Source organism: Aspergillus sydowii, assembly GCF_001890705.1.
Source record: "Aspergillus sydowii CBS 593.65 unplaced genomic scaffold ASPSYscaffold_9, whole genome shotgun sequence".
NCBI lineage: Eukaryota > Fungi > Ascomycota > Eurotiomycetes > Eurotiales > Aspergillaceae > Aspergillus > Aspergillus sydowii.
Window position 1 is genome coordinate 707,481 of NW_024467867.1, and position 21,304 is coordinate 728,784.

A 21,304-nucleotide genomic window follows, 5' to 3' on the forward strand; every position below is an offset into this window, starting at 1 on the left:
ACCAGACCACAACCCAAAATCAGGCCAAACTCGGAGTATCAGCATTCCATAGAACCCCAAATTTGAGCATCATCAGTAATAAGCTCTATCACAAACATGCTGCTTTGTTGGCTAGAAAAACATCCATCTCTGGCTCTACTCATACGGACTGGTTATACCCGCCATTTGTATTCACGATGCAGCATCCGGACTCGTTCTCCTCGTCTTCATCAGGACCAATTTCCGATTTTGCTTATTGAACTTAGATTACAGGAGTCTAAAGGCGGAGAGAAAGGCTAGAAATGCGGTATTTTCAAGTCCAGATGGAGAAGCTCAACAAAAAACTTGTCAACTGTTGACAAGTCTGCATTACGGCTATCACAATGATTTAGTTTGAGAAGCGGTTCCCGTATGATTAGTTTGATTAAATTGATTTTTGAAGCCCTGGTACAATGGAAAGGGTTGAGTGTCGTCCGTAAATACACGTTGCATAGTGTATAAAGGTCACCAGATCGTCAATTCGAGTTGGCCGGCTACCTATATCTATGGGAAATACATTGACATATGCTTCACAGGTGAGCCAAGACCGCATCCGCACCGGAAACCTAACAATGTCAGCATCATACTATATTCTAGCTGCAAAAGAAAGGGATAAATACCTCAACAGCACCCTTCTTGGTCTCGATATCCGCGTATGTAACCTTTCCATGGTCAATGATAACCGCATACCGTCCAGTCCGACCACCACTTGCCCAGCCGATGGACTCTGAGAACTTCGCGTCGGGGTCCGATAGGAACAGCTGCGACGGTTAGCCAACCGAACTGAAGAGGCTCAGGAAGAGACTAATATACAATGTCATCGCCAGTCACCTGGTTTGCCTTCCCCCAAGCACTCATAACGAAGGGGTCGTTGGAAGCGACGACAGCGACAATCTGGGCGCCCTTTGCCTTCAATTGCGGGAGATTCTGGATGTAGCCGGGGAGGTGGTTCACGGAGCAGGTGGGAGTGAACGCGCCTGGGTTCCAATTAGTTCAGTCTGGGATATACCAGCAACACCGTCAGACGCACCAGGTACCGAGAAGAGAACGACCTTCTTGTCCGCCCACTCCTTCGAAGCATCGTATTTGATCGGGATACCGCAAGCGGTGACGTCGCTCTTATCTTCCGCCCACGGGATGTACTGGAACGAAACGCCGCTGGGAAAAGAGTCGCCGGATTTGAGGGGAGCCATTTTCGATTAGTCTGAAAGTAGTGTAAAACGTGAGATTGAAAGAGGGAGGGTTCGATGTTGAGCTGTTGAAGTGTTGGAGTAAGTGTTGATAACTGCGGGGTCGGGACCTTGCGGGTTGGGCCTCGGCGACCGGAGAGTTCCGTCATCGGAAGTGGAAATGGCCTCACCAGGCGGAGCACGGCGCTTTACACATTATGTATGTGGCAGAATATGACAGAATATAGCAGCAGATCGAGTAGTAGATGATATCGTAGATATTGTATAGATGAGATAGTCTCAATAAATGTCTCAGATTGTTATATATTCAGCAAATTCTCTATAAATTAGACATATCTATATGCAGGTATGTATGATATTTCGGAAGTGGAAGAACATCGTGTGTCTCGGAGAAGAGATATTAGAAATCGACAGAAGATCCAGTAAGGTGAAGCCCCGTAGATAGCAAATAAATGGTCAATAGATGGCAAAATATTCAGCAGAACTGTTAAGACCTCGTATAGATTAGTTGGGAGTATAGAAATATAAGGCGAGAATAGATGCGAGTAGATCCTCGACAATAGAAGCCAGCTCCGAATAAATGTGACGTTGGTGAACCAGACAAATGGCAAGGACTGTCAACAGATGTTGAATATCTCGAAACACAGTAAGATGAGAACAGAACAAGTTATATGAATGCGGCTAGCAAAGCAAAGAAGAAACATAAATGTTGGATAGGAGCTAACATAAGTTAGATGAACCAGGTGAGCCAGATGAGCCAGATGAGACAAATGAGACAGATGAGACAGATGAGACAGATGAGACAGGTGAGCCAGGTGAGAGAGATGGTATATATATGTAAGAAAGAAAAGAAGAAAGTGCGAGGGACGGGGGTGGCCAGGTATTTATACGCTGATACTGCCGGTATGTCGCCGCCCTCGCGCCATGTCAGCCCTATCTCCGGACCCCAAGCCGACTGTATCCCCTTTGAGATGTCGAGGAAACCGCGACCTGGGTTCCTTCCTGTTTGGGTGGTTCTCCTGGGTAGGCTTCGAGCCTGAGGTTTCAAGACTCAGTCAAGTATACTGACACCCTGGATCAAAAACAATCCTTCATCATGCTGGACAATTCACTGTTGTAATCAAGCATGTACCCTCCATTGAAGGCGTCCAGCGATCCCACTCCCATTATCTGATCTTCGAGATTTCCAACCGCCTCGAACCACTCCTTCAGCTCCTGCGTCATCTGCGCCCCATCCGGCGTATGGCTCTGGACGCTCGATGTTACTGTTTGCTCAATAATGCCTTCGACAGTGTTGTCACCCTCAGCATTTCGGTGCATTAGTTGCGGTCCGAGTCGACGGAGGCCCTTGATGGACTTCCACAGCCTCCGTGAAATGTATGACTTCGTCGACACCCCCTTGACCAACTCCAAGGCCATATAAAATTCTTCACGACAGGAGGTGCTGAATTGGCTAGGTATCTGGGCGACGGCAAGGAAAACCGCCATCAACGCCGACACCAGGAACCAGTTAAAGACCACCTGCTGCAACTGATATATGTCGGATGATGCGTGGAGTTGTGTGATGAACCGGATGGTATCCCTGGCCATGTCTACCACGGTCTGCGCCTCGGTTGGGAACCGCATCATATGTGCTGCCGAGTGTAGGACGGGGCGATGGATAAGCATCCGCAGTTGGTTTGCTCGGAGGTGTACCAAGGAACGCAGTCGACGAAGACTTCTCGTCTCGCCTTCTGCATATCCTGATGGGTCTCGCAGCCGGAGTGAGTCCGGGAGCGCGGCCACCCACTGCAGGACCTGCCAATCGAGATAATTCATTTCATCCTTCTTGATCTCGTTGGTGTTGTTGAAGGCTGTGATGAATCTCCAGACTTTGGCCGCAATCTTACTGTACCGAATCATCGCGCGAAGATAGGATGTGTTCTCTTCTGGCTCTGGGAGCCAAGGGTCGATATCTGAGTCGTCCACACCGAACGGCATGCCTGTTCCAAAGCTCCACCTCAAATCGAGCACACGCACCGACCAAAACAGCTTCAGTACACGATTCTTTCCGGCTTCTACAACCGAAGGATGTTTGAGCGTTTCCCGGCGATGTAGGCCCTTCTCCAGGCACAGGCGCTCCACAATTCCGATCGTTCGCCAGGCCAAAGTCTCCTCGTCAATTTGAAAATACAGAATCGCCTGCACTCGTTAGCGGTGCTGCCATATCTAGGATAAAAACTTACCACGAGTGCTAGTAGCGTAATTCCTTTAATCTCTGGGGGCGCCCAGACATAATGATCCGCCGCATCTCGCACCGAGTCGAACAAGCTCATTGCCAACTCGCTACTGCCACTCGCTTCGGCTGTCAACGCACATGCAAACACCAGACGTAAAATATTCGCATCGTCGCTATCTAATTCTCCGCCGTATTGCGATTGGCCAGGCGCTCGTGGCCACGAGCTCCCCTCGACCGGTCCGTACAGCAGATGCACGTTTTGAAGGAGCTGTTCGAGCTCCACCACTGGGTACATGGCCCCCATTTCCTCTTCATACACGTGACAAAGCCGGAGGGCTTCAGTCTTGCCGATACTCCACAACGGGTCTCCTACATGGCAGGATCCTATTGTAGGAGCGGATGGCGGAGTCGGCAGCGGTGACGGTTCGCGCGTCATGTCGCCTTCATTACGCTCAACTTCAATACCACGTTCCTTGAGGCTGGACTTGGCCAGATCGAAGCTGAAAGCTGATGTAGTTGGTCCTTGGAAGGCCAATTCCTTGGAAGCCATTGAAATTCGTCGATTTGGTCGCGATCCAGCCTCGGGGCGCGCAGCCTGCCCAGCGACGTTACTCTGGGCGAGCGAGTGAACAGAAGCCGTGAGAGCACTAATCTGTGCCTGCATGGCATTCATCTGCTCGTAAAGTCGCTCAATTCCACTATGCAAATTAGCTGGACCTCTTGTAAAATTGGTGGTTTAATTCACTCACGGCGTCTCGCTGGCCCCGACTTCAGGGGCATTATCGTAGACACACGAGATCCGCTGCCTCCCACACCGGCCACACGGCCGCTCCCCATTACATTTAATCTTGCGTCGCTTGCACTCATTACTAAATTATCAGCAATAGCTCATGAAATATTTTTTTTCAAAATAATCCCACTCACCAAGCCTTTGCAATATACTTCCGCCGCCTCTTCCGCGGCACAGTGTCGGCCCCTGCCCCGACCTCGCCCTCTCCGTTCACACTAATCGAATCGTCAGGACTCCGCGCCCAGATACCAGTCGAATTATGTGCCGAATTGGTCGAGTGAGCAGAATGCGCCGAAATAGGCGGGTCCATATTCCTGCTGTTGGAGTAACGAGATGAATTAACGTGCTAAGGTGCGACTGAGGAGTGCAGGCGTTCGAAGGGTTAAGTTGAAGTGGCACTTGGCTCCCTACCCAGAGATAAGGCCGGTGCAAGTGAGTGGCGGGAAAGGACGGGACAAAGTGGACTGGATATTAATTGGGCGAGACTGGTTGGACTGGGAGGTTGGAACTGCTCTGGCTCTGTTACTGCACGACCCGGGGAAAGAAATGCGGGGAGGAGCGGTGGAATTGTTCCGCTGTCCAAGTGTCGATCCAGTCGCGTGAACTTGGTAATAAGGGGCAATTTGGGCTAAGATCTGGTGGCTGCCTTGGTATGGAGAAGGGAACGGGGCGGGCGAAATTAATGGTTGTCATAATTGCTATTGCCTCGTTTCTATTGGGCCTTTTTATATTCTTGTTATCTGGTCTATCCATATAGTTAGTAGTAGTGCCTACTAAGTACTTATACCAGTCGTAATTTATCCTCCCAAATAATACATCTCATACAATTTTTTTCTCGCCAAAAAAAGACAACGAAAAGATATATATATATATATAAAACTAATTCAGATCCTTCGTCCTCTCTTCACTACCCGCAATCCACGTCTTCAACAGCTCCGGGTTCCGCGGCTTAAATCCAACCTTGAACGGCTTCGGCTCCGTCGTCAGCGCCGTCGGGATCGCATTGCACTCGATCGCATCGAGGATCGCGCGGTCTCCCTCCTTCTTGGCCGGGTGCATTGTGAACGCCATAATGAGGCGCACGTACGCAGTGAAGAGCTCGCGGTTTGCCAGGTGCGAGCCGGCGCACATTCGCGATCCAGCGCCGTAGCCGTAGTGCGGGGTGCCGGATCCGTCGCTGGAGTTGGTGAGGTAGCGCTCTGGTTGGAAGCTGTAGGGGTCTGCGAAGTGGGTTTCGTCGTAGTCTGCTGCGTATGCGTTCTATTGCGGTATCAGTATGGGGTCATCGAAGCAGGAGAAGAGAGGAAGAGGAGGAAGGGGGAAATACCATAAAGAACGTCGTGCCCTTGGGGATAACTGCGCCGTTCCATGTGATATCCTTGGTGCTTTCGCGGGGCAGGCAGATGGGGATGACGGTCCAGAAGCGGAGGGTCTCCTTGACGAGAGCTGTGACGTAGGGAACCTTTTCTTCAATAAGACATTTCTCCCAGGCGTCGCCATCCGGGTAGACTTTCATGATTTCCTCGTATGCGCGCTTTTGGATCTCCTGGCCACCCTCGGAGGCGAGGTAGGCAATTCCCATGATGAGGTTACCAGGGACGGTGTCAAGACCAGCGGAAACCATAGTCAGACAGATCGACTTGATCTCAGCTACAGATGATGTCAGTAAATCCAAGCATCAAGGGCCGGTAAAAGACATACCCTCGTTAAGCTTAGCCTCGGGGTCCTTGAGGATGTTTCCAGTGATGCAAGGCTTGTCTGTTCCCTTCGCAATGCGGTCCTTCAGAACATCAAGGAGATAAGTAAGGTACTTGTCCCTGCGCACGCGGAACTCCNGAGCCTCGCGGTTCATCTTGGGAACGATTCTGAGGAGGGGAATATAATCCTGCCACTGGTTACTCGTGCTGCGGAAGTTCGACACGCCACGTTCAACATCGACAATCTCGCGCAACAGCTCATCGTCCACGTTGCCCTCGATCCGAATTCCATAGTTCAGCGTCAGACTTGTGTTTAGCGCGAATCGCTGGAAGTATGCCGTCGGGTTGATATCCACTGCTCCGTCCTTGCTGTCTTTGAAGAGCTCGCGGATACTTGACATCGACTCGAGATCAATAATGGGCATGTACGACTGCGTGGCGGGGCGGTTCAGGGCCGTAGCGGCAGCCTTGCGACGACGTTTGCAGGACTCATCCCAGGGTGAAGTTCCGATTGTAAACCCCTGAGAGCTAGAAACAACGCTGTGGAAGGTGTGGAATGTTGGTCGGGAGACGAGGGCGGACTGATCCTTGATCCAGAGCTGACGGACAGAGTCGAAAGTGTTGGCGAAAATAACGCGCTGGGGTTGTTAATACCATGAATTCCCATTGGCTAACTAGCAAACTCACCCTGTTACCCATGCGGACCTGGAAGACAGGACCGAACTTCTTCGCCCACTTTGCAGCTACAGTTGCATGCTGGTCGCCGAGTTGGATGAGGTTACCGAAGATAGGCACACCCGGGATTTCAGGAAGACCCTTGATCTTGGGGACATCTGTGCGGTTGAAGTAGCGAATGAGGAAATACACCACCGCGATAGCGGCAATGGCGACCGTTTGGAGAGACATGGAGGGTGGAAGAAAGTGAGGGGTTAGAGAGTAAAGTGCCTAAAATCGATCATCTGCATGGCCGCAGAAGGATACAAGCACCTTTATATCATTGCGGTCTCAGGGCCCGTTGAGGTGCACGGTACATTTCCGGGGTCCGGATGCGCTGTCCGCGTCATCCCCGCACAGGCAACAGAGAGTGCAAATTATTACTTGTCGTATGCAGGACCGGTGAGGGAGGAGGCGGCGATAGCAACGGCCCTTACAGCGCGGGATTTCGGAGGTTCGTTCCGCGCTCGACAGTTGACAGACGGTTGCCAGCGTTAGCCAACAGACAGAGCGCGGTTAGTGCCGGCTGGTCCACTGCGGAACGAGCGGTCAACATCCCGTCGACCCAATGGTGGAGAGCATATTGTCATGTCATTAACTTATTAGTATTATGCAAACGACGGAGTGGATAGTTCCTGCATACGGAGGAAGAGTAATTTACATCGGATATCGATTAACTGGAAGGATAGAATACAGATTCATATTCAGACATATTATTTAAGTATAATAAAGAAATGGTATCATAAGTGTCATAAGGTCCATCAGTCATTCATGCTGGGTACGGCTTCTCTGCTCCACTGATATGGCTAGCTCTCCTGCCCGCATGAAGGGCCCGGTCGGCCGCCAGAGTCTGAGCGAACTTGCTCTTCTCACGAATCTGTGGGCCCTTCCAGTAGAACACGTAAATCGGAATGGTGACGAAGATGGCCAGGACACCCAGAATCGTACTGGCCCACTGCAAGTGTAGCCTGCCACCGATGTTCGTGTACATGGGTGTCGCATACATAGCGGAAAGCCCAGCGAGAAAATCACGCGCGAAGCCATTTCCGCCAGTGGCCGAGGCCGAATAAGGTCCATACGCGGCAACCATGTAGTCAATTGTCGCCATATAAATGCCGTAGTTTGCAATCGCTATCAGGAACACGAATATAAGTGGCGCGATCCAGGGGGTGTAATCCGGGCCCATCGAAGTCCATGCGAATCCGAAGAGTCCGATGGTCTCCAATGGTGCGATAAAGAGAAGAAGTAGAAGACGACGCTCTGGCAAGCGCGAAGCGTTGCCGTCTCGCTGGCGGATCTTGCGCTGCCGCCAGATATCCGGAAGGAAAATAGCGTAGGCCACAACATATCCAATAATGATAGCACCAAAGCAGAAGCCGATCCTGAGCGGGTCGAAGCCCCACTGTTCAAAAACGAGAGAAAACGACTCGATGCAGGTAAAGATCAGGGCATCGGAGAAACCGGAAAGCAACGAGAGGAAAAGCACGATCGGTTCGCGCAGGAACATCTCAAATGGCCGGCGCCATATACGCAGGAAGTCTTGGAAGTCGATCCTGGGCTTTTTCATTTCGTTGGGCCCGTAGATGTTAGGGTCCTCCCCAGATTTACGACGGCGTTTAGCTTCCCGATCAAGGAGAATAGTCGAACGGGTTTCTTGGACAAGGAACAGATGCATGATTTGGGTCACACCACCGAAGATGAGCTGGATCCAGAAGTTCCATCGCCACTCCAGCCACTGCTCCATCATTCCACCGAAGAACGGCCCGATCGTAGTACCTCCAACAGAGGACAGCACTACATACGCCACTGCGAAGCCTTGATCATCAGCCTCCCACATATCAGCCGTCATACCCAGAGTAACAGAGCCCCCGGCCAAGCTGATACCACCTAGGAAACGACCAACAACCATAGTCCCGAAGTTCGGGGCCAAGGCACAGGGGATTTGCCAAATGTTCATAAAGGTCAAGCTGAGCTGCATTATAGGCCATCGGCCAAACTCTTCACTCCACGGCGCCCATAGCTCACAGCCAAAGGCGTAGGCAACCAAGAAAATCATTTGACCAACTCGCGCTGCCTGCTCGCTGATATTGAATTGCTCCGTCAACCCGGACACCGCATTAGAGTAGGTACTGCTATTGAAGTTCATGGACATCTGCACCGTAAATATGACAGTGAGGATGGTCCACTTCTTCCATTCTGGGAAGCAGAACCCCAGCTTATCGTAGGCGTCATCCTCCGTCAGTTCTCGCTTCCCGTCCTCTCTGGTTTTACCCCGAGAGTCGCTTTCGGAAGATTGCGAGGCGCGTTCAGCGTGGGTATCGTTCGGTTGACTAGTCGACTCGTTCTTTCGGTGTTGTTGTTGCTGCTGCTGGGTTTTCTTCTCCGAGTCAACTCCCATATGCAGGGGATTCGAGATATCGTTTTCGACCGCCATTACGCAGGCAGGTCTCGCGGAGACCACGTGAATGGAGGCGGGTCGATATCAAAGGGATAAGTAAGGAGGGAGGAAACTGGTATAAAAAGTAGAGAGAAGGGAATCAATTCCGATAGCAACAGAATGCCAGAACGTTTTAAGTATGTCAATCAAAAGTGGCCTTTGAAAGAAATGACAGCTCGATCTTCCAGGAACGAGCGATCGGAGTCCACACTTATATGCTATATCCAGCCCTCATCGCCCTTTGATATTCCTTTCCAAGCATGGAGGGACGGTCGACGTCATGGCCCCAGGCCGGTTACAACAATAGCAAAGCAGGGGGCCAGGGTTGCCTTGACCGGCACCCACATCTCCAGACCGACGACGAATGCGAAGGCCGCGTTCCTCGCAATCTACCCATGGAAGGTCGCAACGAACAGCAACCCGAGTCAGATCGCATGCTGTCTGAGAATCATGATTGAATGGCCAAGAAGACCGCCACCGCCTGATGGACAAACCGGGCCTCTGTCCACGACATCATGCACTACCGAACGATGGGAAGAAGCGATGGGGTGTGTGGATCAGGGCGCGTACGGGGGAGGAGCCCGGGAGTGGAGTGGGTGATAAGCGTATCAGTTCTGTCTGGGGGGAATATCGTGGAATACTGTTTGCTGAGATGCGCCTGGAGAGGCGAGCCAGACCCAGAGATGATGCAACAAAGCAGGAAAGAGTCTCTGGTGCGTCTTGTTTCCAGCGGGCGGTTCACTTCTGGGTTCGGAAGAATGACGTCATGTGTGCTGGGGAGCCTTAGTCAGCTGGTTAATGCACCCAGTTACGCAGCATAAGTAGACGACCCCCTTCAGAGTTGAGCCTCCATCAAATACTGTCTCAATGTAGCTGGCGCATAGTAGCTCCGCTTGTATAATTTTCTCGTATAACCAGAGTTTAGGCGCTTCCAGTAACTACGGTATGTGCGGTAAAGGTCATCCAGTCCCATCCACGACCCTCACGCTTAGCACCATCAAGCTTACCCTTAGCGGAAAGCCGAGACACCCGACTCGGATAAGAATCATAAGACGAGACTCGGCGTTCTCGTCATGCGTCATCATTCCGGTTCCTGAACGTTCCATATCCGGTTTGACCAAAGCATCACATGAATGGCTCCAATTACCCTGTACACCGGAGACGACGCTAGTGACAGTCCGAGTCACAAATCCCGCGAACAAGATAGTTATAAAGTTATGGGCAAATCGTCTATTGAGTCATCTACTGTACATTAACTCATAACTATCCAAATAAATCCCCAGCCGAACAAAAAAGGCCTAGGTAAAAGAGAGTGGTAACAGTAATAAGAGTGTGTGAAGAGAATGTCCTATATTACATTGCTCCATACAAATCATTTCCAACATGTCGCAATGAGATGCCGATTTACCGACTGGGTTGAGACGGTAAGGGTCCGGGATACGGATTATTTGACCCCTGGCTGTAGACTCGATGATGAGCCGACCCCCCATGCGGCCCAGGAAGCGGCTCATTTATTGAGCCTGAACCGGGCGCTCGTGTCTGGAGAGGGTGGGGATTTCCAGGACCACTTGGTGCATATGCCACCCCGCCCGAGTGAGTGGGTTGCAACACAGTCGGAGGTGTATAAGACCGACCCATCTGTTGAGAAACCGCTCCTGATAGCGGTGCCATTCTTGATCCCTGTGGCTGTGGCGGGGGCGTGTGCCGACCGTAGTGTACCCCGGCGAGTCCCAGTTGGGGTCGATGAGGTTGAGGCTGGTGTGCGACCATGGGCTGCACATGGTGATATCCGGGAAGACCACTCGGGTGCTGTTGGGGCGTGCCTGGCATATGCGCAGATACCGGCACAGTTTGCGCCGTTGAGCCGTAGGACGACGTGGAGCTCATCGCCGGGCGCGACGAATATGAAATATGGCCATTCCGAGGCGTAGGAGAGCCAATGGCCGAACGGTACATGGGACCCTGAGAAGGGATGTCTCGTGATCCTCCTGAAGCTTGTGTATGCGGCGCCGGCGATGGCGCATACATAGAAGGCGGGTACGAAGGACGCTGCGAGGCCGATGCCGGCGGCGGCGTGGGCGCGGGGGACGGGGCATTGAGATTCGGCAACATCTGACTTGAGGGAGTTTGGCTCGACGCAAACGGGGAGTATGGGGTTTGCGGGGCCAAGGTCGTCGGCGGGCGACTATTGGGTGGCGGAGGAGCGGAAGATGGCTGCTGCGACTGTTGTGGAGCTCGAGGATCGAAACGTCCTAGCCAATCAGTGTTTCTAGAAGCCCCAGAAGATTCCGAAACTGGATTGTAGGAGTACTCTGGATAAGGGCGGGACGGCGGCAGGTATTGGCTCTGTTGTGTGTACGCTGCGCCCTTTTGGTGCGAAGCCGAGTGCATGGGTTCCTCTTGCCGAGAACTTGGCTGAGTGAGTGACGAACTCGCAGCATACACTGGCCGCGAAGGCGAGCTAGTCTGATCGCTTGCGAATCGTTTTCGAGGTTGCGGCTCCTCGGGCTCATCGTTCAAAATACTCATGATGTTTGACCTCTTCGCAGGAACCTGGCGTGGTGGCTCTGGCGTCTCCACCGGCGTCAACGTTGGCCTTAGAGGTTCTCTAGGCGGGGACAGGACCGAAGGTGGTTGAGAAACCCCAGCATGCGGTGCAGATAGAGGGTAGAAAGGCCTCTGGCCGACTGAGTCACGTCGAATATGAGCCATTTCTGGTTCGTGCCTTGCCAGTCCTTGCATCGGTGATCCTGGAGGCTTCGTCAGGCTAGGCTGGCGTGAATGTGAGCCATGAGATATGAGCGACGGAGGCTGAGCGTGGGGTTGGGCCAGGGATGACAGGTATGGTTGATGCGGCGGTACGGTTGCACTTTGACCCGGCAGCAAAGGCGATCCGTGCACATCGACGCCCGTTGCTCGAAATCTTTGAGCATGAAGCGGGTCAATCCTTGTTATCTCAGGCGCAGACGCGGCGACTTGCTGAGAAGAGACTGTGTGGTCGTGAGGTCGAGGTGTTGCATGAGAGGACATCACAGGTGCCGGTACTTCACGCCTGTCATCAGTAGCAAAATACCCCAGGCGTGGCCCTTGGATTCGCTGTTGCAACCCAGGCTGCGTATGGATCGTCCGGGAAGTGTCATCGGTCAGGGTCATGGCAGGCGAGTGGGGAGCCATCGGGGCATTACTAGCTTGTGCCAGTGACGGGTATCGAGACATACTACGTTCCCGCTCATGAAGCGGCCGGGCGTGTAAGGATGCCTGCTGCGAAGTCAGTGTAGCATGTCTGGCCGTGGACGCAATTCGACTATCCTCAACCTCAGGGGTAGCCTCAGTATGCGGCGCCAGCGGCCTGGACATACTCACTGAAGAAGGCGTAGCTTCATAACGTCGTTTCGCTGCAAAGTTTTGAATCGGCAACGGGTTCGGAGGCTCGCCACGCGCCCTCTTAGTCTCTGCATCGGTAACAATATCCTCAAAGTCTTTCTTGCCAGAATCAAGTTGTCGTTGAAAATAGTTTTTTACCTGGACATGGCGAAATTAACCGTTAGCCGGAGTATCTACCAGTGGGGTTTCTTATTTTTATAATTTTTTTTTTTCTTTTCTTTTGTGGGTGTCCGTTTCTTACCATTTGCGTAGACTTTGTTTTCATGAAGTTAGAGATCCCCTCAAAGTCACGGCCAAAGTGTGCTAGGAGCAAGGGGAAGTCGCGTACTTCCGGAACGGACCAGTAGCTGGTCGTCTGTGGCAAATTGTAGTTCGTCTCCGGCCGGGCAGCAGCAGCAGCAGGTATAACTGTCGTACTCTCTGGCTCTGTGGGTTCGAAAGTATAGACACTATCTCTGGGACGGCCGCGACTAGATTTCGACCTCGGGGGCACGTCAGCCCGATCGCCGTCGAGTTGATCTCTAAACCTCACGACACCAACATCGCCGGCTACGTCCATACCCATTTCCGGGACTTCTGTATTCGAGATACTAGCAATTGCTGGGGTTGGTACCGCTGCGACCGGCATGGGCGGTGCTGTTAAATTAGGTTGCTCCGGCTGTGGCGTCAAGGAGGTCGGCTGTTGCTGCTGTTGTAACTGTTGCTGTTGTTGTAACTGTTGCTGCTGGGCCGCCTTGCCTCTGCGACCACCTCGAGTGCCGGCTCCTGCACGCGCACCTCGTCTACCTGCTGGCTTCTCACCTTGCTCACCATCCTTTGCGCCATTCCCCCGACGGCCATTCGCCGCCTGGTCGGAATCGACAGTGGTGTCGCCAAACGTTGGGGCAGCTGCACGACGCGGACGGCCGGTGTCTGTCACAGGCGTCGGCTCCTCTTCCCCTTCGTAATCAGGTTTCACAACACCCAGATCGGCCATAAGGGCATTGGATTTGGGCCGGGCCGATCTCCGCGCACGGCCGCGGCGGCTCCAGCGCTTGTTCAACTTGGCCTTGTATTTAATCTCTTCCTTGGTCAAATAATAATGAACAATACACTGTTTGAAGTCTCGCCCAGGCAACGCTTCCGCAATTTTGCCCCATTTCTTGGGGTACGCCATAAAGGCATCGGTAAACTTTTCGTGCTCTTCGGGAGTGAAGTCGTTGGGCGGTGGCACAAAGCCGAACACATCCATGGCTTGAGAAGGATCAACAATGTTATTTGTATCCTTGAAAATAAGAGCCTTGGCCTCGCGAGGTTCGAGCATGTCCGGAATAACTGCTTCACGATTGAGATCGGGTTGAGCAGTAGCCTTGTTCTCACGGCGCCTAGCGAGTTCCTCCTGTGCAGAGATCTCCGACGCACGAAGGGCGTTTTGAAAGTCCAGTTCGCTGTTTCCCTTGTACCGCCGTTCGGAGCGGCTCTCCAGGAATGGGGTCGGAGTAACTGGTGGAGGTGGTGCCGGGGGAGGAGTCAGGCCTGGAGTTCCAGAGGGCTTGTCCTTCCCTTTTGCGCGGTCCATTTCCCACACACTCAATCGCCACCGCTTGTAATAGGCCAACCAATCCAGGCGTAGCTCCGCGTTCTTTTTGGTGATGGCCTTGCGCTGATCGATCAGCTCTTTGCGAAGAATGGTTTTTATGCGTTCATGGGTTGCATTGTTGTCTTGGTAGGCATCTAGGTCGGACATAGGTGTGGGAGGCCCCGATTGCAGGAATGGAAGCGTTTCTACAGACACTGCATCAGGAAGCGAGTCCAAAACCAACTTCGTCGATGGCTCATGTTCCTCGACCTTTTTCCCAATTCCTGTAGCCTCGGGGGTACCCTGTACATCCTTTGATGCAGGAATTTCGTCTGCCGGGGCTGATGGTGACTGGGCTTTTTGGGATTCGTCGGTGTCATTCGCAATCATGCCTAAGAACTGGATCCGCATGAGAAGAGACACAATGGTCGGATCCTCTAAAGGCGGAGGCGGCATTTCTGCACGAAGGGCTTTCATGTCCTTCTCGAAGATTTGCTTCCGTTCTTCGAGGTACTCCTGCGTAAAAACATTTTCATCCTCCTCTTCATCGCTAGACCTCCCAAAGTCCGGTATAACAACATCACCGTCCTCGTCTGCGCCCTTGTTGTCGGCCGGTTTAGCGGGGGCCTCAACGGTGGGTTGCGGGGGACTTGTGGTGCGGTCGCGGGACAACGGTCCAGGGCCGGCAGTGACTTCCTTGTCTATCTGAACGATTCTATCCTTGGTGGCATCGTATCTATTCGCATGGGGGCTCATAATTTGATCATCGGCCGTTCTCGTGTCACGCTTAATGTCATCGCTGAGAGACAGGCTCCTCTCCTTGGCATCAATGGAGTCTCTCTTTGGTGGTAAAGTCGGGCTAGTCGTGGATGGAGGCCGATTGAAGCCTGGCCGAACCCATGGCTTGTTACTTTTAGAAGGTCCGCGGGACGGCTGAGGACGTTGTTGAAGTGCCCGAGGGCCTGTGGGGATAGCTGATGAATGCATACGAGGCGATGTGTGCGATCCGGGCGATGCGGACCGTCCCGCTGAAGGAGGTCCTCGAGCTGCTTCTGGGAGTACACTGGTCGAGCTTAATTTGCTGGGGGAAGATTCGGGGGTGGCTGCACCCTCTTTGGCAACCATGGCCGCTGGAGCGGTGGGTGGGGATAGATCCAAAGGTTTCTGTAAACCAGCGGGTATCGTCTGAGGCGGTCTGAATGTCCGTACCGGACTCTCCTGCTTCGGATGAGCATCATGGCCATCATCACGCTTCGATTCGTTGGTGCGAGAACGCGATTCCGGAACATGGAGCGGACCTCGATCGGCCTTTGGTCCGGTTGGTGGTAGTACTGGCGGCCTTGATGGCGGCTCCTGGCGTTCTTTTTCAGCTTTAACTGGCGACGTTGCTGCAGGGTGCGCATCGGTTGACGGTTTTTCAGCAGACAAATCCGGTATAGGGGCGGTTACTGAGCCAAAAGCCGGCACTTGAGGAGCAGCTGGGGGTGGGGAGCGTTTGGTAACAGGCGGGATGAACTCTTTTGCAGGATCTGGCCGAGAGGACAGGGACTCCAGTCGTTCCACGTCACGCCAGGGCTCTCCCCCAGATGATTTTCGAGGGTGGTCGGCAGTCGGCTGGTCAGAGATCCTGTCTGACAACGCAGGAGCACCATGCACCGACTGTGCACCGGACGGGATGGATGAAATGCTGGAATTCCTGTTTTCATTCCGGCTCGGTGGTCGGTCTCGCTTCCACAAATCCATCGGCCTGTCTCGCTCCTCGCGGTCCATACGGCGGTCCAAGTCATCACGGCGATCAAATCTATCACGGCGGTCCAGATCGCGGTCCCTGTCGCGTCTATCAATGTCACGGTCTCTCTCGCGATCCACAAGCATGCGTTCGCGATCACGGTCACGGTCAAGGGCACGTTCTCTCTCGCGATCTCGGTCTCGGTCTCGGTCTCGATCCCGGTCCCGATCCCATCTAGTGTCGCGTGACCGACTCCGACGCCGAAATGAATCACGATCATCTAAGTATTGCATCCGACCACGGCCGCGCCCGCCATCCCAGTCCCCACGACCTCGGCCGCGACCAGGACGAGAATGATGGCCAGCAGAGGGCGTCCCATCAGGTACTGCAGAGGATACTGACAATAGACTATCTCTCGAACCGCGGCGCATTCTCACAATATCGGGATCACGACCCAATGGTTCTCTCATATCACGGAAGTCACGAAGAGGGGGAGGTGAGCGCGAACGGCCGCGGCCGAAACCAACGCGCGGTTCCCTCACATCAAAATCATGGCCGCGGCGGCCCCAATCTCGATCAATGTCGCGGCGAAAGGGCGGTGGTCCATCGCGTGGGTCTCGAAAATCACGGTCACGTTCTCTGTCCCGATCACGGGGGTCACGGTCCCTGTCACGGAAATCTCCACGGCCGGAGTAGCCTCGACCTCGACCACCAAACGGAGCGCCTCGAGGGGGGTCGATCAAGGCCTTGGGAGCCCTGGGAGGCTCGCGCCCCAACGGTAGACCTGCATCGTCAGAACCACGAGGACCGGCCGGTGGTCGACGATCACCGAATCGTTGGGGAGAACGGTCACGGGGATGAAACCCAGACGATTGGGGATATCGCGCAGACATCACAGGACCATGCTAGAAGGTATCGGAAGGAACAACCTCGCAGAGAGCCCTGCACCAGGTTAGTAATGCACGTCCTCTGTGCGCTATGAAATACAACAAACGGAGTAACGTCAAAATTGGAAATCGGCTCTGAGAAAGGGCAGGGGGGAACCAGACGCCAATCGGCGACCTGGAGGCTAAAGGGTGTGGGGAGCACGTGATCTTGAAATGAAGCCTGAAGCACGGGCCAACGCCATTTCCCAAAAATTATATAATCAGCCCAGCCAAATCGGGAAATTTTGGCAAAAACGCGGGCGAAGCTCGGGGCGAAATTGAGCAATGACTTGGCGTTGTTTGTCCCAAGAGTCAGGAGTTCAGATGAGGGGAAGTGAACTAAGGGGACCATCGATGAAGCTGGCCACAGGAAATCCAAGAATAGACAATTTGTGAAGCCGCTTTCATGGCGGGATGGCGTTGCGGCCAGTCGTGGATAAGACTGGATGCCGTTGCCGTGTGACGAAAGGCAGATCCAAGGTGAGAGTAAACGACGCAGTTGACGAGCACAAAGACAGGAAATCGAAGTTAACAGTAGCGCAATTTCCTTACCTTCCAAAGATCCAAGCGCGTACAACGTGTCAAACAGCCGGATGAACAGCTGCAAGGAGTTGAGACTGCAGTCGCAAAGAGGCCCACAAACCTTGAACTTGGGTTATTTGCCTCGGGAAGATAGTCCCAATCAAAAATGGCTGTTTGGTGAGGTTCGAGCGCGGTCAAAACGCGCAAACAAAGGTTAAGGAAGATAGAGGGAAAGAAAAGGGCAGAACGGAAGGAAGTTGAAGAGAAGGGGGAGAAATGAAGATCTCGCTCGGATCATGAATTGAGGAGCAGCCGCGAGAGTGACAGAGACCACTGACCAGTCACCAGTGCCGTTGGATCCTGAGAGCTGGGATGGATTCCGTTGGCCAGGAGGATTTGCGCCCACCTAATTGAAACCGATTCCAATCTTCAATGCGGATCCCCAAAAGGGCTTGCACTAGAGCTAATCGAGACTTAGTGCCTGAGGCGAGACCCTTGGCTTCAACTTTCGACTCTCAAGGTTTGAACCTTCAAGCTTAGTGGCGCCTCAGGCAGACAAGACAAAAGCCCCTCGCTCAATCCGGACTAAACTACATGTGGTTAGGCATGAGCATGGCAGTTAGCCTTTCTGCCGGATTCACCGCCTGCTGCTTATGTGTCTTCCATAAACTAGTTGCCGCTTTTACGAGCTTTTACGAGCTTTCACTGCCTGATGCCTGAGCTCCTTCTATACACCGGAACTCTTTTTATTGGCCTCTGTTCTATATTCTATCACCAATGCATCTCAACAGCAAATTTCAAGCCCAATCATGTCCGTCTCATTAATCCAGGCTTGTGAGAGGTAGCCGGGCACTCACATCTGCTTTTCTTCCCCGCTCATGTAGATGACCTTCCATCTCGTCTCGGCACCCGCGTATCTTTCCACTATAGGCGATGCTCCTTTCCATCCTGTCTATTTAGTGCTGCTTGCTCAAACTCCATAGGTAACCCCTCACCCCAATCTCTCTATTATCACTGAGGATCCTCTCTTTCCCCTAATCTCCCCTCTTCAAATATCAAACACCACCACAATGACATACACAATCTTCGCCGTCCTGTACCGCAGACCAGGCCTAACCCCGGCTCAATTTAAATCCTACTACGAAACCACCCACGTCCCCCTCGTAAGAGAAGTAACCGGCTCGCATTTCCCAACCGTCTATAAACGCTCCTATCTCCCTCGCGCTCATATCCATGGGCAGAGTGGGATTGATGACACAAATGCAGATACAGATGCAGAGGCAGATACATCGAACACCGCCTACCCAAACACTACAACCTTGGCCGGCCGCCCCTCGGAATTTCAGTTCGACGTCATCACAGAGATGGTCTTTGAGGATGAAACCCATTTCAGGGCATTCCAGGTCGCTATAGATAGGAACAACGATCGGGTCAAAGCTGATGAGGCAATGTTGTTTGATACGAGTAAGATTAATGTTGCGAAGATTGATGGGCCTTTTTTCGCGAGCAACGAGTAGCGACTAAGGTAAAGAGTGAAAGGGCCTATAGCATAGCTTTTCATAAGTATTATGTATATACCAAATCCTTTCGTTAATTCCAAAATCTTCCGAAGCCGATGATTATATATATACATTCATTGATTTGCCTTGAAGTTACTTATATGCATATATGCCCTGGAGTTTGATTCGCAGGGCGTTTTACTAGGTCACTTCGCAAAACAAAAGATCCAAAAATCCTTCGGCAGTTCCGGGTGCCGCGTAAGTTCGTCCACGTTATCCAGCAGAGTTAAAGCCAGTCCGTAAACTACCAGTTTCTTCCTGAGCGTGGCTATGTCACTGGGGATGTGGGCTTTCTCTTCCTCTACCGAGGGTGTTCGAGGCTGTAAAAATAGGTGTGAAATAATATAATACAAACCCTAGCCTCTGGACTTTGCTGTATCCAGCGTAGTTTTGTGCAACAAGTAAATGCTCAGGTCATAGTTTGGTTACATTCGACCTGGTTGGTCAGTGGAGAGTGTGCGGGACGGTCCTCATCTTCCGCCTCAGGCAACAATTATTTTTTCCAGATTTTTATTCTCCTCCCCGTCACCCCGCACCACACCCCCAACAAGTCAATCGTTCGCCGTTTTGCTGAGCATACTCGCTTTCTTCACAATGTCGAATCAATTAACCAATGCCCCGCCATCTTCGGCCAAAGATGCCGTTCTTGTCGCCTCGGACCCTGTCCCCGAGGGCACTCACAAGGTCAGCGGGGTAGACTTTGAGCGTTTCAAGGGTCGCGATATCACCGTCGCCGAGCTGGTAGACAACATGAAGTACACGGGGTTTCAAAGTAGTGCTGTGGCTGATGCAGCACGGATCATCAACGAAATGGTATCTTCCAATCCCTAATAATTTACTCATATACCTCTGCTAATCGTTTCTGTCGTCCATAGCGTGCATACCGTCATCCTGAAACCGGGGACAAGACTACGATATTCCTCGGATACACCTCGAACCTGATTTCCTCCGGCCTACGAGATACTATCCGTTATCTAGTTCGCAACCGTTATGTTTCCGCCATTGTGACAACTGCCGGTGGGGTTGAGGAGGATCTGATCAAGTGTTTGGCTCCCACGTACATGGGCAACTTCACAGCGCCTGGCGCTGGTCTGCGGGCCAAAGGTCTCAACCGGATCGGCAACCTTATTGTCCCCAATAGCAACTACTGTGCTTTTGAAGACTGGCTAGTACCCATCCTGGACAAGATGCTGGAGGAGCAAGACGCTGCCAACAAAAAGGCTCTGGAAACAGGAAATGAGGAGGATGAGCTACACTGGACCCCGAGTCGTATAATCGAGCGTTTAGGCCACGAAATCAACCACGAGGACTCAGTGCTTTACTGGGCTGCCAAAAACAACATCCCCATATTTTGCCCCGCACTTACTGACGGCTCGCTCGGCGACATGCTGTATTTCCACACTTTCCGCGCATCCCCTCGTCGCCTTCGAGTCGATATTGTCGATGACCTGCGCCGGATTAACACCATGGCCGTACGGGCTGCCCGCGCGGGAATGATTATTCTCGGCGGAGGGGTGGTCAAGCACCATATTGCGAATGCTTGTCTGATGCGGAACGGCGCAGAACATGCGGTATACATCAACACAGCACAGGAATTCGATGGGAGTGATGCGGGTGCTCGTCCAGACGAGGCTGTAAGCTGGGGCAAGATCAAGACCGATGGCCACTCCGTCAAGGTGTATGCGGAAGCGACAGTGGTGTTCCCACTTATTGTCGCAGCAACATTCGCACGAGCAGGACAATCACCGCCAGCTGGCGAGGGATCACGAAACTAAGACAAGAAAATTGCGCATCTCTGTCTGGGAGACGGAATTGAGGTTTAATTGGCACAACTCGACTGGTCATGCTGCATGAGCTGCAGTCGAGACCCGTATCAACTTTTCGATAACAACGAATTGACTCCACCTTTTAGTCGCCCGGCCGTTCTCGGCACGCTTTTTCGGATTTTGACAGTTGCGTGGCAAGGGATGTTCCAGAAAGACCCGAGAAGGTGGGAATTGCGCGGATGGGCGGCATACGAACCAAAAAAAAAAAAACAGACTCCAGGAACAAATTTCTCTGACAATCAGTGGACATACACATCCGTCCCGAGTTTCCGGCGTGGAGTGCAGAGGCAGAGGGGAAAGGCCGAGGAGGGGAACGGGCGCTTTTGCAGGTGGGCGAGGAGGAGGCGGTGGGCGAATCACGACGGCCGTATGCAGGAAATCGATCGTTTGAGTGGACTGTTCCATGGGTTTGATCGCCACGGCGCCGACAAGACGAATGAATGGCATTGAGTTTGTCTTTCTCTAAGTGTTGCCACGTCCAGATATTCAATACCCATTCCCAATCAAACGGAAAAGCAAAGATACGTTGGCAGGAGCGAAGTGGGGGTGTCTTGGACTGTTGGCAGATCTCCTGCTGGGCCTGGCAGAATCTAGACAAGATAGGGGGGATAGTGGCAAGGCAGATATCCCATAGCCGGTCCGGAGGAGGGTGAATAAGACATCTTTCAGAGCCTTGCAAACGTTGGAAAGTGGATAAGAGGCCGCGTCCCCAAGAGTTCCAGTGTATCCGTAGAAG

The 21,304-nt window shown here is 52.7% G+C and overlaps 7 protein-coding genes across 7 annotated transcripts; 2 read left to right on the forward strand and 5 right to left on the reverse strand.

Moving 5' to 3' along the window:
* Window positions 1–216: 216 nt before the first annotated feature.
* ASPSYDRAFT_47837 (peroxiredoxin family protein) lies at window positions 217–1,436 on the reverse strand. Its single transcript, XM_040847518.1, has 4 exons — window positions 1,049–1,436; window positions 832–995; window positions 639–779; window positions 217–584 (listed from the first exon to the last, which is right to left on the reverse strand). The coding sequence occupies exons 1-4, from the start codon at window positions 1,209–1,211 to the stop codon at window positions 549–551; spliced, it is 504 nt and encodes a 167-aa protein (XP_040700361.1). The 5' UTR covers window positions 1,212–1,436; the 3' UTR covers window positions 217–548.
* Window positions 1,437–2,285: 849 nt separating this feature from the next.
* Window positions 2,286–4,526, reverse strand: ASPSYDRAFT_33637 (putative C6 transcription factor; the record flags this gene model as incomplete). Its single annotated transcript, XM_040845122.1, has 4 exons — window positions 2,286–3,389; window positions 3,434–4,124; window positions 4,176–4,295; window positions 4,351–4,526. 4 exons carry the CDS (start codon window positions 4,524–4,526, stop codon window positions 2,286–2,288), a joined length of 2,091 nt encoding a protein of 696 aa, XP_040700362.1.
* A 569-nt stretch (window positions 4,527–5,095) lies between these two features.
* Window positions 5,096–6,819, reverse strand: ASPSYDRAFT_59840 (cytochrome P450; the record flags this gene model as incomplete). The annotated part of the gene is made up of 4 exons (XM_040849761.1): window positions 5,096–5,476; window positions 5,544–5,866; window positions 5,918–6,551; window positions 6,601–6,819. 4 exons carry the CDS (start codon window positions 6,817–6,819, stop codon window positions 5,096–5,098), a joined length of 1,557 nt encoding a protein of 518 aa, XP_040700363.1.
* Window positions 6,820–7,396: 577 nt separating this feature from the next.
* ASPSYDRAFT_156635 (uncharacterized protein) lies at window positions 7,397–9,025 on the reverse strand (the record flags this gene model as incomplete). Its single annotated transcript, XM_040842572.1, has 1 exon — window positions 7,397–9,025. One exon carries the CDS (start codon window positions 9,023–9,025, stop codon window positions 7,397–7,399), a length of 1,629 nt encoding a protein of 542 aa, XP_040700364.1.
* Window positions 9,026–10,468: 1,443 nt separating this feature from the next.
* ASPSYDRAFT_80395 (MYB DNA-binding domain protein) lies at window positions 10,469–16,628 on the reverse strand (the record flags this gene model as incomplete). Its single annotated transcript, XM_040851039.1, has 2 exons — window positions 10,469–12,586; window positions 12,690–16,628. The coding sequence occupies 2 exons, from the start codon at window positions 16,626–16,628 to the stop codon at window positions 10,469–10,471; spliced, it is 6,057 nt and encodes a 2,018-aa protein (XP_040700365.1).
* Window positions 16,629–18,253: 1,625 nt separating this feature from the next.
* On the forward strand, window positions 18,254–18,700 carry ASPSYDRAFT_33641 (EthD domain-containing protein; the record flags this gene model as incomplete). Its single annotated transcript, XM_040845123.1, has 1 exon — window positions 18,254–18,700. The coding sequence occupies one exon, from the start codon at window positions 18,254–18,256 to the stop codon at window positions 18,698–18,700; it is 447 nt and encodes a 148-aa protein (XP_040700366.1).
* A 636-nt stretch (window positions 18,701–19,336) lies between these two features.
* On the forward strand, window positions 19,337–20,517 carry ASPSYDRAFT_91821 (deoxyhypusine synthase; the record flags this gene model as incomplete). The annotated part of the gene is made up of 2 exons (XM_040852554.1): window positions 19,337–19,555; window positions 19,618–20,517. 2 exons carry the CDS (start codon window positions 19,337–19,339, stop codon window positions 20,515–20,517), a joined length of 1,119 nt encoding a protein of 372 aa, XP_040700367.1.
* Window positions 20,518–21,304: the final 787 nt, after the last annotated feature.